This window comes from Phalacrocorax carbo (assembly GCF_963921805.1).
Source record: "Phalacrocorax carbo chromosome W unlocalized genomic scaffold, bPhaCar2.1 SUPER_W_unloc_2, whole genome shotgun sequence".
NCBI lineage: Eukaryota > Metazoa > Chordata > Aves > Suliformes > Phalacrocoracidae > Phalacrocorax > Phalacrocorax carbo.
In genome coordinates, this window is record NW_026990253.1 from 21,722 (window position 1) to 37,081 (window position 15,360).

Here is a 15,360-nt window from a genome sequence, read left to right on the forward strand (position 1 = left end):
TCCTGTAAGGAAATTATATAATAGCTTGCAGTTTCAAGCAGTCCCAAGCTGCACGCAAACTGCACTCTCGCCTACCAGTTATATAGCTGCTTCCCAAGCACCAACTGAATCATCTTTGAATTTTTTTTTAACTGCCTTACCTCATTTTCTTCCTCATGTTCTAATATAGCCTGTAGAAAAGCCCTCCGCTCATGGCTTGAAGATTTCTGATCAAACATTCCAGCCTGAATAACTTTTTGATCTACATTCAGTTTATACTTATATATCTATACTTATATATTCAGTTTATACTTTATACCAATCGTCACTTTGCCCATGAGTCTGTTTACAAACAACAAATCTAGGAGGGCACCTTTCCTAGCCAGCTCCCTTAGTACCTGCACCAAGAAGTTATCTTCAACGTGCTTCAGGAATTTCCTGGACCTGTTTGTGTCTGCTGTATGGTATTCCCAGTTGACGTCTGGGAAGTTAAAATCACCCATAAGGACAAGGGCAGCTGATCTAGAGATATCCCTTAATTCCTTAAAGAATAATTCATTGATGTCATCAAGCCTGTTCCAGTGCTCCACCACCCTCTGGGTGAAGAACCTTTTCCTAATATCCAACCTAAACCTCCCCTGGCACATCTTCCTGCCATTCCCTCGGGTCCCATCATTGGTCGCCCAGAGAGAAGAGATCAGCGCCTACCACTCCTCCTCCCCTTGTGAGGAAGCTGCAGACCCGGATGAGGTTTCTCCTCAGTCTCCTCTTCTCCAGGCTGAACAAACCAAGTGACTTTAGCTGCTCCTCATACAGCTTCCCCTCTAAACCCTTCACCAACTTCGTGGCCCTCCTCTGGACACTCTCTAGTAGCTTTATTTCCTTAATGTACTGTGGTACTCAAAACTGCACACAGTAGTCGAGGTGAGGCTGCACAAGTGCAGAGTAGAGCGGGACAATCCCCTCCCTCGACCGGTGTAGGGGAATAGACAGGGATCGGCGACCAGAAGATCATGGGCTGTGATGGAAAGATAGACTCCTCCCCATAGGAGTGGCAGGAACAGGAAGCGCAAGAGCTATATAAGCGTGTGACGCAGTTAAATAAACGGACATTTTGTATCCATCATATTGATGTCTGTGCATCACTGTCCCCAGAGTGGGTAGAGCCCTGTGTCCCAGAGATATGCGGCCCAAGATAAGTTCTCCCATAGAAGCATACAGCAACAGACCGGCTAGCAATACAGTGCTTGATGCACCCCAGGACTCAGTTGGCCCTCTTGGCTGCCAGGGCACACTCTTGGCTCATGTTCAACTTGCTGTCAACCAGAACCACCAGGTCCCTCTCTGCAGAGCTGCTTTCCAGCCTCTCCTTCCCAAGTCTGTATGTACAACCAGGGCTGCCATGCCCCAGGTCCAAAATCTGGCACTTGCCCTTGTTAAACTTCATACAGCTCGTGATTGCTCAGCTCTTTAATTTGTATAGATCTCTCTGCAGGGCCTCTCTGCCCTCGAGAGTGTCAACAGCTCCTCCCAGTTTTGTGTCATCAGCAAACTTAATTACTTCAAGTCCTGTGTCCAAGTCATTTATGAAGACATTAAAGAGTACTGGCCCTAAGATGGATCCCTGCGGAACCCTGCTAGTGACTGGCCGCCAGCCTGATATAACCCCATTTACTATAACCCTTTGAGCCTGACCTGTCAGCCAATTGCTCACCCATTGCATTATGTGTTTATCCAGCTGTATGCTGGACATTTTGTCCAGGAGGATACTGTGAGAGACAGTATCGAAAGCTTTACTGAAATCCAAAAAGATTACATCGACTGGCTTCCCTTGGTCAACTAGGTGGGTAACCTTGTCATAGAAGGAAAATAAGTTTGTTAAGTAGGACTTTCCCCTTGTGAATCCATGCTGGCTGGGACCAATGACTGCGTTGCATTTCAGGTGTTTTTCAATAACTCCCACACCTGTAGTTACCGGGGTCATTCCTTTTGGCCTTCTTGAAGATTGGGACAATGTTTGCCAGCTTCCAGTCAACTGGGACCTCTCCAGATTCGCAAGAGCATTGAAAAATCATTGAGAGAGGTCTCACTATGACATCAACCATCTCTTCAAGTACCCTCAGACTTTTCCATCAGTGGAGGCCTTTAGGCAAACATCTGTAAGGAATGCCATCGGAATAGCTGATCCTGTCTTGAGGTAGAAAGATGACTTCCTGAGGGCTATTATTTTTTGGACAGAAAACAGCTTAACATTCAATAGAGAACCAACCTGAGAAGTAAAGTATGAATGTCCAAGCTGAGCTTTTGCCATAGCCAGAGTATTTCAGTACTGAAGCTAACTAGTTCAAAATGAGCTTGAGCAGATCTACCCGATATACACTTTATTTTGGTGGGTTTTTTCCCCTAGCTTTTATGATCCTAGCTGCACTGTGTATTAGTGTCAACCACATAAGCATGTGATTGTTCTACCATGGTAGAATACTGCCTATAAAATCACAAAGACTCATTCTATACGTGAAAAATCTTACTAATATGCTTTAGAAATAATAACTGAGTTAAAAATTATGAAATTTGGTTTTGACGAGACTTTCTAGATCAAACCTCATTTCTTTACCACCCCGATATTAACATTCTGAAAAGCCATATACATTAATGTTCATTATATAATGCTTTTTGTAAGCATTTTTAAGCATTTTCATTATCTCCACTTTTTTTTTAAGCAGAGAAATGACAAGAAATCCTCAAGGATAACAAAATCATAGATTCAGTGAGAGTAAGTTTAGATTCTTTACTTTCAGGCATGGAAATCCTGCAACATGGTCTTCATCGAGTTTTTTGATCTCACTGGGATCAAGAAACACAGAGGCACTTGGAAATTAAAAAGCTTAAGAGAGAGACGACTTGCTTGAAAGTTTCCAAACCTTTGAAATGGATCAGTTTGGTTTTTTTCTTATACAACTGCAGCACAGAAAGCTGTAATACACACTGATCACAGGTTTCCCATACTTGAAATTGAATCTCTTAATCATGATAATCATTAAGCGTGTTGAAAAACATAAGTGAAATATATCAATATCTATGGCCACAGTATAGTTGCAATAGAAAACAACTGCAATAATGATTCTGCATCGAGCAATGAATTAAGCTTCAGCAATATAGCTTGAAACCTAAGTTATATCTTGAGCACAGTTGTAAAAACTGACTAATAAGAATACATGGACCTTAGATATTACACGGTGTTTTCACTTGTGCAACTTTGGAATCTTCAATGAGAACATCCCACCCCCCAAATAGCAACTGTCAAAAAGAAAAAAGCAGTACCTACCCGTAGCCACTGTTTCTCTGTAAGAGCATCACTATAGTCAACATCCCTGCGCTGACGGGACCCTCTTCCAAATATTTTCTCTTCTTCCTCCTCACATGTGAGCCTTTCAACTTCAGCATCATCCTTAATAATCCAAGATGGCAATTCATCCTCCTCCATCAAGCGGGGCTTGCGCTTGGGGTTTCTGGCATCTTCCCTACGACGATCCATGTCCATGCGCTGCAATGGCAATTGGGAAAAGATACAACAATTTGAAGGGTCTTGTTTAACTAAACCATGGGAATACCTGGTTATTTACTTATGCTTGAAACTTTAAACCAACTCCTCTGGTGGCATTTCCCTCCTCCACCCCAATACTTATTAAATGCCACTATGAAAAGGAATATCCCCACATGAGAGTTGATCTTCAATCAAATTCATTATTACAAAGTGAATTTCACTGAAATGAATAATAATATAGTCTGGGTGGATGGACACCAGATGTGTAAAAAAACCTGGCTGGATAATCAGGCACAGAGAGTAGTTGTTAATGGGTCATACTCTACCTGGAGACCAGTCATGAGTGTAGTACCACAGGGGTATATCCTGGGACCTGTCCTATTTTGCATCTTTATAAATTATATGGAAGAGGTGACAGAGTGCTTGCTCATAAAGTTTGCAGATGACATCAAATTGGGGGGTGGGGGTTAAGCTGATATGCTTCGGGGCTTGTTCGACCACATCTAGAATAGTGTATCCAGATTTGGATCCAAAAAAAAAAAAAAGAAAAATTTTGATGAACTGGGGGGAGTTCAGCAGAGGGCCACCAAGATGGCCACAGGGCTGGAGCACATATCCTGTGAAGAGAGGGCATGGGGGAGCTGGGCTTGTTCAGCCTGGAGAAGAGAAGACTTCAGGACATCTAATAGTAGCTTTCTAATGTGTATGAGGAAGTGGTACATGTTGGGCATATGAGAGACAACAGGCATAATTTGAAACAAGAGAGGTTCAGACTGGATACGAGAAAAAACATTTTCACCAGTGGAACAGATTGCCCAGAGAGGTTGTGCAGTCTCCATCCTAAATAAAGCCCCGAGCAACCTGGTCTGATTTCATGGCTGACCTTGCTTTCAATAGAAGGTAGGACTAGACATTTCCTGAGGTCCCTTCCAATATGAATTATCCTATGAGCTGATTTCTAAATCCAGATGAAAACCAGAATGTAATACATGCAACCTGACTATGCAGGTCCAACTAGATTCCAGAATCAATGATATTCCACATCTCATTACTTCATAATTGGGAAGTGACTGTATAGACTTCTATTTGCATAGCAGACTTTCATATTCCTCCTTTTAAATGATGTATTAATTCAAACTGAGCATGTGCATGGTTTAGTTTATTGACAAACTTGCCAACTGGTAAGAAATGAAGATCTGCAGTCAGACAAGGCCCAAATCAAAATACTTTTCTATTATTTAGTAATGAACTTTTATGAAATACATAATTTCCAAAAACTGTATTTATTTTATTAATATGCTTGCATTTGAAATGTACAGACTGAAGAACTAAGGCTATGTAAGCTGTTGGTTTTTTGAAAGGAAAAAGCATAATGGGAAATTAAAGACACTCCCGATTAAGCTGAGAAATGAGAGAGAAATAACCATTTGCTTTTTCTCAAAAGAGTCTATTCAAATCCCTTTTATCTCTGAGAAACCTCTAGTCTCATCTTCCCATGTTTTAGCAAAACATATATTTACAAAAAAGATCCACCTTATTTTATTTAAACTAACAAAGTAATTATATTCACAGTGTCCTCAGTGAGGGTGAAAGCCTAGAAGCAAATTCATATGCTACAAATGCTTATATGTGAGCAAAGACTGCGTGCTTTGGTAAAATTAGGACCTAAAATTTTCAATTTCAAAAAGCACACAATATTGCTGAACTTCGAAAAGTTATCTTATTCTTTCTAAATTGCAACTATAACTGTCCTTATATAAAAAAACCCACTCATCTTAAACCCACTGACTTTTAGCCCAAATGCCATGTACTGGGTCTTGCTGGGATGGAGTTAATTTTCTTCATAGCCACCCACATGGTGCTGTGTTTTGGATTTGTGACCAAAACAGTGTTAATAACACACCAGTGTTTTCACTATTGCTGAACAGTTTTTGTATGGCATCAAGGCTTTCTCTGTTTCTCACTCTGCTCCCCATAGCCGGTAGGCTGCAATAAGTTGGGAAGGGACACAAATGGGACATCTGACCTGACCTGACCAAAGAGATATTCCATACCAAATAATGTCATGCTCAGCAATAAAAACGGAGGGGAGGGTGTTTTGGGGTAGGTAGCCATTGCTTGGAGATCAACTGAGCATTGGTCTACTTGTGGGAGGTGGTGAGTGATTGCCTTTGTATCACTTGGTTTGTTTTTTTTTCTTCCTCTTTCCTTTGTTTATTAAACTGTCTTTATCTCAACCCATGAGTTTTTTTCTCACTTTTGCCCTTCCAATTCTCTCCCCCATCCCACTGCTAGAGGGGAGAGTGAGCAAGTGACTGGGGTGGGGGCTCACCTGCCAGCCAGGGTCAAGCCACCACAGTCCTTTATGAGGCCCAACATGGGGCTCGAGGGGTTTGAGATAACAACAGATTTGATCAGAGTGTGCTAGATTGAACTTCTAGCTGTTATACCTGTTTAGCTGAGTTGTTACTTGGTAGGCTATTACTTGCTGTTGCTGGTCATGATGCTGATGTATTTACTCTGAATGCTGACTTATGTGTTCCCTCCCCTGCTCTGGTGCTTCCTCTCTTTCCTGCTGTACAACAAACTCCAGGAATTGTTAATGACTGTTTTCAGTTGTTGCTGTTTGCTATGTTGTTTATCACTTTGTTTTGTTTTGGCTGGGAGAGATATGATAAAAGCATTGACCTTGAGCCTAATCCGGTATTTGGGCCCTACACTGCCGTTGTCCCAGTACTCCAAGAACCATCTCATGGAGAAAATTAGCAATTGCACTTTTTCCCTTTTCTCCTCTGGAAGATGCTTTGTGGAAAGAGGGAAGAATGGCACCTAACCCTTCCTCTCCTCCAGGATAGGTCTTTCCAGCCTTTTTGTAATGGTCTTTCAGTTTCTTGAATATCTCTATGCAATCAGACTGCACTGGGGTGTGTCGTGAGCCTGATATCCATTTTGATTAATGTTCATATGGTTAAACAACTAATTGGGAATGCCACACAAGAACATGTCCCTAAGCTGTCTATCCCTGGGTGTCAGGGTGTATGAGAGGATTTGGGCACGTGCCTAGGGCCATTATCACCTCTGTTAGCCTAGGATTTTACACCTGTACAGGTGTGTAATGCCACTGAATTGGTACAGCATTTGAAAGACGGGAGCCTTGCCTGCCCCAATGAAACACAGCGAATTGTAATGTTGTGCTGGGGCCTGGCCCATGCCTATTGAACCACTGCCCAGCACCCTCAATAGAGCAAGAGGGTCTCTTGTTCTGAGGGTACACAAATGGACACTGAGAAGGTTGCTTACTCTGAGGTCACATGAACAGATGCTGTGACTAAACCAGAGACCCAACCCTCAACTTTCATAGTTGCTCCTGTAGTCAAGAAGAAACAATAAAAGTAGAGGTTGACCCAGTTAGTAAGAGAGGAAGAAACTCCTCCTGAGAGGGAGCAGGAGGAAGAACCAGAGGCAGCAGCCTGTTCTGAAGCAGGACACCCACAAGAAGAAGAGAGGGAAGAGACAGAAATCATAAGAGAGGCAGAAACTACCCAGTCCCTATCCCTGAGTGAGCTGCAAGATATGTGGAAAGATTGCAGTGGTCAGCAAGGTGAGTGAATTGCTACCTCGTTGTTCTGATGCTGGGATAGTGGGGCCAATGGTCTGGAACTAGACAGAAAAGAAGACCAGCAGCTGGGATCCCTCGCTAGGGACTGTGGAATCAACAAAGGGATTGGAATAAGGACAGCCATCTGCAGGCTCTGGAGGCAGCTCCTATCAAGCATGAAGATAAGGTATCCCCCTCAAGGAAGAACTTGTAAACTACCAAGGCAAGTGGACTACCGCAGAGGAAGGTATCCAGTATTTGAGGGAATGAGCAGTGGTGATGGTCTACAGCGACCTGGACAACAATCAGGCCTCCAAAGATTCAGATGATGTCTAGTGCACACAGTCTATGTGGCAAAAGTTTGTACAGAATACACCAGCATCCTATGACAATGCTCTGGTGATAATGGACTGGGCAGACATTGAGGCACCAACTATGGATAGACAGGCCTACCAGCTCTGGCAATTTGAAGAGAATCTCTCTTTCCCCTCCCCCTCTACACGACAGGCCTGCATCTCAGCTGTGGAAAGACTGTCCCACCAGTTCCAGCAACTTGAAGAGAATATGGAGAATATCTCTTCTTCCTTGCCCCTACAGGCCAGTGTCTCAGATATCAAGAGTGCCATATGGAGTCTGTCTTTCTCTGCTCAAAGGAAAGGGACCTGTGGGTGCACGCCATGTGCCACCCTGTGGTTCTATCTGTGAGACTATGGGGAGGACGTGAGGAAGTGGGAATGTGCACGTACCTTGGACCTGGAATTGCAGGGAAAAGCAGCAGCTAAAAAGGGTCCATCCAGGAAGATTACTACTCCAGTTGCTGTCGAGCAATTCCCTAGACACACTAGAAGGGCTGAGGATGCCTCTCTTTCTTCTGATACTGAGTCGATGGACATATGTCTGTGTGGCTTTGAACGCCACTCGAGTACCATGATGTAGGGCCTTTCGGTTTGCAATTACAGGACTCAGGTAATGAATGCTCTGAAAAGGAATAGGGGGCCCTGCCTCCAGCTAGGCAGAAGAAAGGGACAACTGGATTTACTGGACTGTGTGGATTAGATGGCTTGGCACATCAGACCCACAGGAGTATAAGGCTTTAGTGGACACCAGTGCACAGCATACCCTAATGCCATGAGGGTACAAGGGGGCAGAACACATATGGATTTCTGGAATGATTGGGGGATCCCAACCGTTGCCTGTGTTGGAGACCAAGGTGAGCCCAACGGGGACAAGTGGCAGAAGCATCCTATTGCAACTTGCCCAAAGGCCCTGTGTATCCTTGGCATAGACTACCTCAGGAGAGGGTATTTCAAGGACCCAAAAGGGTGCCAGTGGGCATTTGGTGTAGCTGCTGTGGATACACAGAAGATGAAACAGATGTCTACCTTGCCCAGCCTCTCAGAGGATCCTTCTGTTGTGGGGTTGCTGCAGGTTAAAGAACAGCAGGTGCCAGTTGCTACCATGACAGTGCACCGGTGACAATACCACACTGAGACTCCCTGATTCCCATCCATGAGCTGATTCATCAACTGGCGAGCCAAGGAGTCATCAGTAAGACCCACTCACCCTTTAATAGTCCCATATGGCCAGTGCAAAAGTCTAATGGAGAGCGGAGGCTAACAGTGAACTAATGTGGCATGAATGAAGTCACACCACTGCTGAGTGCTGCCATACCTGACATGCTTGAGCTCCAATATGACCTGGATTCAAAGGCTGCCAAGTGGCATGCCACAAATGAAATTGCCACTGTGTTCTTCTCAATTCCTTTGGTAGCAGAGTGCAAGCCATATTTTACTTTCATGCATGTGAAATGTGACCAATACACCTGGAATCGACTGCCCCAGGGGTAGAAGCACAGCCCTACCATTTGCCATGGACTGATACAGACTGCACTGGAACAGAGCGAAGCCCCTGAACACCTGCAATACATTGATGGCACCACTGTATGGGGCAGCAGAGAGGAAGAAGTGTTTGAGAAAGGGAAAAGAATAATCCAGATCCTTCTGGAAACTGGTTTTATCATAAAACAAAGCATGGTCAAAGAACTTGCACAAGAATAAAATGGGGAATAAAATGGCAAGATGGGCATCGTCGCATCCCAATAGATGTGATCAATAAGATAACAGCCATGTCCCCACCAGATAACAAAAAAGCAACACATACTTTTCTAGGCACTGTTGGATTCTGGAGAATGCATACTCTGGGTTACAGTCAGCTTGTGCATCCTCTCTGTTGAGTGACCCAAAAGAACTGTTTTAAGTGGGGTCCTGAGCAGCAGCACACTTTCCAACAGGAGATAATTTGTGAGGTAGCCCTTGGGCCAGTCCAGACAGGACCAAATGTGAGAAATGTGCACTACACTGCAGCCAAGGAGAATGGCCTCACCTGGAGCCTCTGGCAGAAAGCGCCTGAAGAAGAGACTTGAGGTTTTGGAGCTGCGGATACAGAGAATCCAAGGCCTGCTACACCCCAACTGAAAGAGGTATTGGCAGCATATGAAGGGGTTCAAGCTGCTTCAGAAATACATTGGTAGAGAAGCACACCTCCTCTTGGTGCCACGATTGCCTGTGCTGTACTGGTTGTTCAAAGGAAGGGCCCCCCTCTACCCATCATGCACCTGATGCTACATGGATTGCAATGATCATGCAGTGGGCCTGAATGAGGAACCCCAGCTGCCCAGGAATCCTGGAAGAAATCATGGACTGACCAGAAGAGAGATTTTAGAGCATTTTCCAAGTACATGACTCATGCCCAAGAGGCCCCACTGTATAATAAATCACCAGAAAATGTGAAGCTATATGCTCTGTTTACTGATGGGTCCTGCTGTATTGGGGGAAATCATCAGAACTAGAAAGCTGCTGTGTGGAGTCCCACACTACAAGTTGCAGAAACTGTCACAGGAGAAGGTGAGTCAAGTCGGTTTGCCAAAGTGAAGGCCATCCAGCTGGCCTTAGAGATTGCTGAATGAGAAGTGGCCAGTACTTTGTACTGACTCATGGATGGTGGCAAATGCCCTGTAGGAATGGCTACAGCAATGGAAATGGACCAACTGCCGAGGTAAACCCATCTGGGCTGCTGTACTGTGGCATGACATCACTGTTCAGGTAGAAAACACTGCCATAAAGGTACGTCATGTAGATGCTCACATGTCAGAGAGCCGCAAAACTGAAGAACATTCAAAGAGCAGGTAGACCAGGCTGCCAGAGCTGAAGTGGCTCAGGTGGACCTGGACCGGGAGCATAACGGTGAGCTATTCATAGCTCGGTGTGCCCATGAAACATTGGGACATCTAGGGAGAGATGCAACCAACAGATGGGCTTGTGATCAAGGGGTGGACTTGACCACTGAAACTGTTGCACAGGTTATTCATGAATGCGAAACATGCATCATAATCAAGCGACCCAAACAAGTAAAGCCTCTCTGGTATAGCAGATGGTGGCTGGAATATCAATATGGGGAGGCCTAGCAGATTAATTATATCACACTGCCACGGACCCACTGAGGCAAGCGTCACATGCTTACAATGGTGATGACCACCAGATGGTTGGAAACTTACCCTGTAACACATACCAATGCCTGAAACACCATCTTGGGCCTTGAAAAACAAGTTCTGTAGTGGCACGGCACCCCAGAAAGAACTGCCTCAGACAATGGGACTCATTTCCAAAAAAAACTATATAAGCACCTGGGCCAAGAAACACGTCACAAGTTGGGTGTACATTTCCTATCACGCACCAGCCTGCAGAAAGACTGAAGGACACAATGGACTGTTAAAGACTATACTGATAGCGATGGGCACTGGGACACACAAGGACTGGGGATGCAAATTTAGCAGAAGTCACTTGGCTGGTTGTTGTGGTTTAGCCAGGAGCTCAGCCCCACACAGTCGCTCTCTCACTCCCCCACCGGTAGATGGGGGAGAGAATCAGAAGGGTAACGCTCATGGGTTGGGATAAGAAAAGTTTAATAATTAAAATTAAAAGACCGTTAAAGGGTGAGTGGGTCTTACTGATGACTCCTTGGCTCCTCAGTTGGTGAATGAGTTTATGGATGGGGATCAGAGAGTCTCTGTTGGTGCGATATTGCCGCCGGTGCACTGTTGTGATGGCGATTGGCACCTGTTGTTCTTTGACCTTCAGCAACCCCACAACAGAAGGGTCCTTTGAGAGACCGGGCAAGGTAGACAGCTGTTTAGTTTCCTCCGTCTCCAAGGCAGCTACACCAAAACCCCACTTGTACCCTTTTGGGTCCTTGAAATACCCTCTCCTGAGGTAGTCTATGCCAAGGATGGACGGAGCCTCTGGGCCAGTCACAATGGGGTGCTTTTGCCACTCATTCCCAGTTAGGCTCACTTCGGCCTCCAATACAGTTAGCTCTTGGGATCCCCCTGTCACTCCAGCAATGCTAATGGGTTCTGCCCCTATATAGTTTAATGGCATTAGGGTGCACTGTGCGCCGGTGTCCACTAAAGCTTTATACTCCTGTGGGTCGGACGTGCCAGGCCATCGGATCCACACAGTCCAGTAAGCCCGGTTATCCCTTTCCTCCACCCGGCTGGAGGCAGGGCCCCTCTCGTCCTGATCATGGCATTCACAACTCACTTCCTGTAAGTGTGAATCAGGAGTCCCTCTATTACACTTAGAAATAAAATCTGTGCTTCTACTCCTCTGTCTGGGGACTTGCTCACTGGAAACTGGAGCAGCAGCTTTCCTGGAAGAGCCTCCCTGAGTGACTCTTCTTCCTTGCAGTTCATGCACTCGTGCCTGTAGGGTCAAGGTAGGCTTGCCATCCCACCTCATCATGTCCTCTCCGTGGTCACGCAGGTAGAACCATAGGGTAGCCCGTGGTGTGTATCCCCTCCTTTGAGCCAAAGGACGCTTATTCCCAACAGCTGAGACACTACTCTGTCGAGGTGGGGAGTAGGACAGATCTTCTTTGAGTTGCTGGACCTCTTGGGATAGTTTCTCCACAGCAGAGATGAGCGAGGAAGAGATATTTGTGTCATAATCCCGGAGTCTATCAATCACCTCTGCCACCGTTGGTGTCTCGTCATCTTTCCAGGACATTACTGCCAATGAGTTTGCATGCGAAGATGGTGCGCTCCGTACAAACTTCCGCCACATGGGTCATGTGCACTCGGCTTCGTCTGGATCTTTGGATGACCGTTGATCGTCCAGGTCACCATAAATCACCTCAAACACAGCTAATTCCCTTAGATACTGGATGCCTTTCTCCATAGTTGTCCATTTTCCTGGGCGATATGTAACATCTTCTTTAAAGGAATACCTTTCCTTCACTCCAGACAGGAGTCACCTCCAGAGGCTGAGGGCTTGTGGTTTTTTTCCAATTGCTTTCTCAACGCCCCCTTCCCCAGAAAGGGATCCCAATTGTTTGGCTTCTTTTCCTTCTAGTTCCAGGCTACTGGCCCCATTAGCCCAGCATCAGAGCAGCCAGGTGACAATGTGCTCACCTGAATGATGGCTATAATCTTTTTGCATATCTCGCTACTTGCTTAAGGACAGGGATCAGGTGGTCTTTATTTCATTTATGACTTCTTCCTCCTCTCCCCGTGATGGCCCTGGTTCTTCATCATCCCATTCTAAACGAGTTGATGTCCGCTTCCAATATTTCGTCTTGTGTATGGGGGCAACTGATACTGGTACGGGTTGATTCTCTGAGCCAGCTCCAGTACTTGTTGTGGGGGTTTGAGTGGCTGCAGTGCCTGTGGTCAGGGCTGGAGTGACTACAGTGCCAGTCACTTTGCATTTCAATCCAGAGACATTCTCTTCCCCCTGGGGGCACTGAATACTGTTGAGCAGGGCTCAGTATGCATGGGCCAGGCCCCAGCATGTTGCAGTTATCTGTGTCTCTCTGGAGTTCCCAGCATAACAACATACTTTCTCCAAATATTCTACTAGTTTTTTAGGATTCTGCACTTGTTCGGGGGTGAAACTCCAAAACACTGGGGGTGCCCACTGCCCTAGGTATTTGCCCATGCTATCCCACATACCCTGCCATTCCTAACTATCAAGCCTCGGGACAGATCTCTGGGTGATATTCTTAAATTGCTTAGTCAAAACCAAAACAACCTGCCCAAAAACTAACAATAAGTACACCTTAACCACCCAAGGATGTTCAAGATACAAAAAGGTTGTTGTAACAAAGGCACAGACATCATAGAACAAAGTTGCAAAGGTACTATTCTGTATTTCCTCCATATAAAACCTCTCAGAGGAGGAGGTATAATTGCTAATCACCTCAACAAGGTGGTTTCCATAGTACAATAACAGTTTCAGCAAAAACCCCAAATACCAGATAAAGCTGAAAGCGAGTGTTTGTATAACAAATCTTGTAGGCAAAACATTACTAATCACAGCAGAACACAGCAGACTCAACAAACCAACACCAATCTTTAACACCAATTGCAAAAAGGACAACATGGTGCTGTGACCAGCAGCTGTTATTATCTCCAACCCTTGAGCCCCACGTTGGGCGCCAAAAAGACTGTCGTGGTTTAGCCGGCAGCTCAGCCCCACACAGTTGCTCGCTCACTCCCCCACCGGTAGATGGGGGAGAGAATCAGAAGGGTAACGCTCATGGGTTGGGATAAGAACAGTTTAATAATTAAAATTAAAAGAAACAACAATAGAAATGCAATGTAAAGGAGAACAACAAGAGGCGCAAAGCCCCGGTAGAGGGGGGAAGGGAGGGGAGAGGGGGAACGAACCACCGAAACAAACCGCATGTGCCGCAGCCGCTCGCTGACCCGACGCCGCGCCGCTTCCAAGCTGCGACCTGCCCCCCCTCAATATACTGGTCATGGTGTCACATGGTATGGAATGAACATGCCATTGGCCAGTCGGGGTCAGCCGCCCCCACCACGGCCCTGCCCCTCCCAGCGTCCCCCCCGCCCCGCGGCAGAGCGCGGGAAGCTGGAAAAGGTAGCCGACCCCCACAGTGAGGAGAATTAACCCCTTCTCAGCCAAAACCAGCACACCGGCAAACATCAGAGGATCAGATGACTGACCTGGACCTGCCCAAACAAAACCCCTATGTGCTGTAGAAGGAGATAACGTCCCCATAGTGTGTGTAACGAAGTGGCTGGGAAAGACAGCATGGGTTGCTTCTCCATCAGGAAAAGGCAAACCTGTTTGTAGGATTGCTTTTGTTCAGGGACCCAGGTGTACTTGGTGGGTAATGCAGGAGGATGGGGAAATCCAGCATGTACCCCAAGGAGATTTAACCTTGGGGGAAAATAACCCATGATTTGAGTTGATTATAATAAGTACTGCAGCAGGAATCAACTGAACCAACCCGAGCCTCACAAGAAGCTGTGCAAGTGCAGCAGTGACCCAACCTGAGTTGGCTTTGGTGCCCAATAACTCAACACAACACACTGCCTCTCCTGTCCTGAGCAACCACCATAACAAATAGAGCTCAACTTATGGAGTAAATAAAAATTTTATGAAAATTTTACAGACATTTTATGGGGGTGGCCCATAGACTAAGGGAATGCTATCTGTGTATATATCAAAGGATGGGAAGGGGAGAGGTTGTCAATGAGGATGTATTGGATAGTGTAAGACCTGAGCATGAGGTAAGCGGTATGGAATAAGGGGTGGAGATTGAACTGAGTCTGGCTGGGATGGAGTTAATTTTCTTCATGGCAGCCCATATGGTGCTATATTTTGGATTTGTGATCAAAACAGTGTTGATAACACACCAATAGCTTAGCTATTGCTGAACAGCTCTTACAGTGTCAAGGATTTTGCTGTTTCTCACTCTTCCCCTCCCAGTGGGTAGGCTGGGGGTGGACAAGAAGTTGGGAGGGGACATATAATGTCATGCTCAGCAATAAAAATGGGGGGAGGTTGGGGAGGTAGCCATTGTCATGATACCAAGCTGGGTACTGGTCTACTTGTGTGAGGTGGTGAGTGATTGCCTTTGTATCACTTTTTAAAATTTTTTTTTCTTTTATTTCTTCTTCCTCTTTCCTTCACTTATTAAACTGTCTTTATCTCGACCCATGAGGAGCCGGAGTCAACCCACTACATGCTGTATTGCCATTTTGGCTTCAAGAAGAAAAAATAAATTAGCACAACTAGAGCATCAACTGCCATTTTGGTGGGAGGCCTAGAATTTTACTTTAATGGTAGATTTTAGACTGAGAATCTTTATTCAGGATAAGAATAGCATTAAAAATTACTTTCAACTTTTCCTTTTTATTTATCAGTTTTAATAG

At 45.5% G+C, this 15,360-nt stretch overlaps 1 protein-coding gene across 1 annotated transcript in view; it reads right to left on the reverse strand.

Moving 5' to 3' along the window:
* The window catches only part of LOC135310846 (probable global transcription activator SNF2L2), a 192,823-nt gene that overhangs the window by 18,363 nt on the left and 159,100 nt on the right, over positions 1-15,360 (reverse strand). Inside the window, exon 27 of the mRNA XM_064439901.1 lies at positions 3,305-3,523. Within this exon, the coding sequence (XP_064295971.1) occupies positions 3,305-3,523 (219 nt within the window). The remainder of the gene's footprint in view (positions 1-3,304; positions 3,524-15,360) is intronic.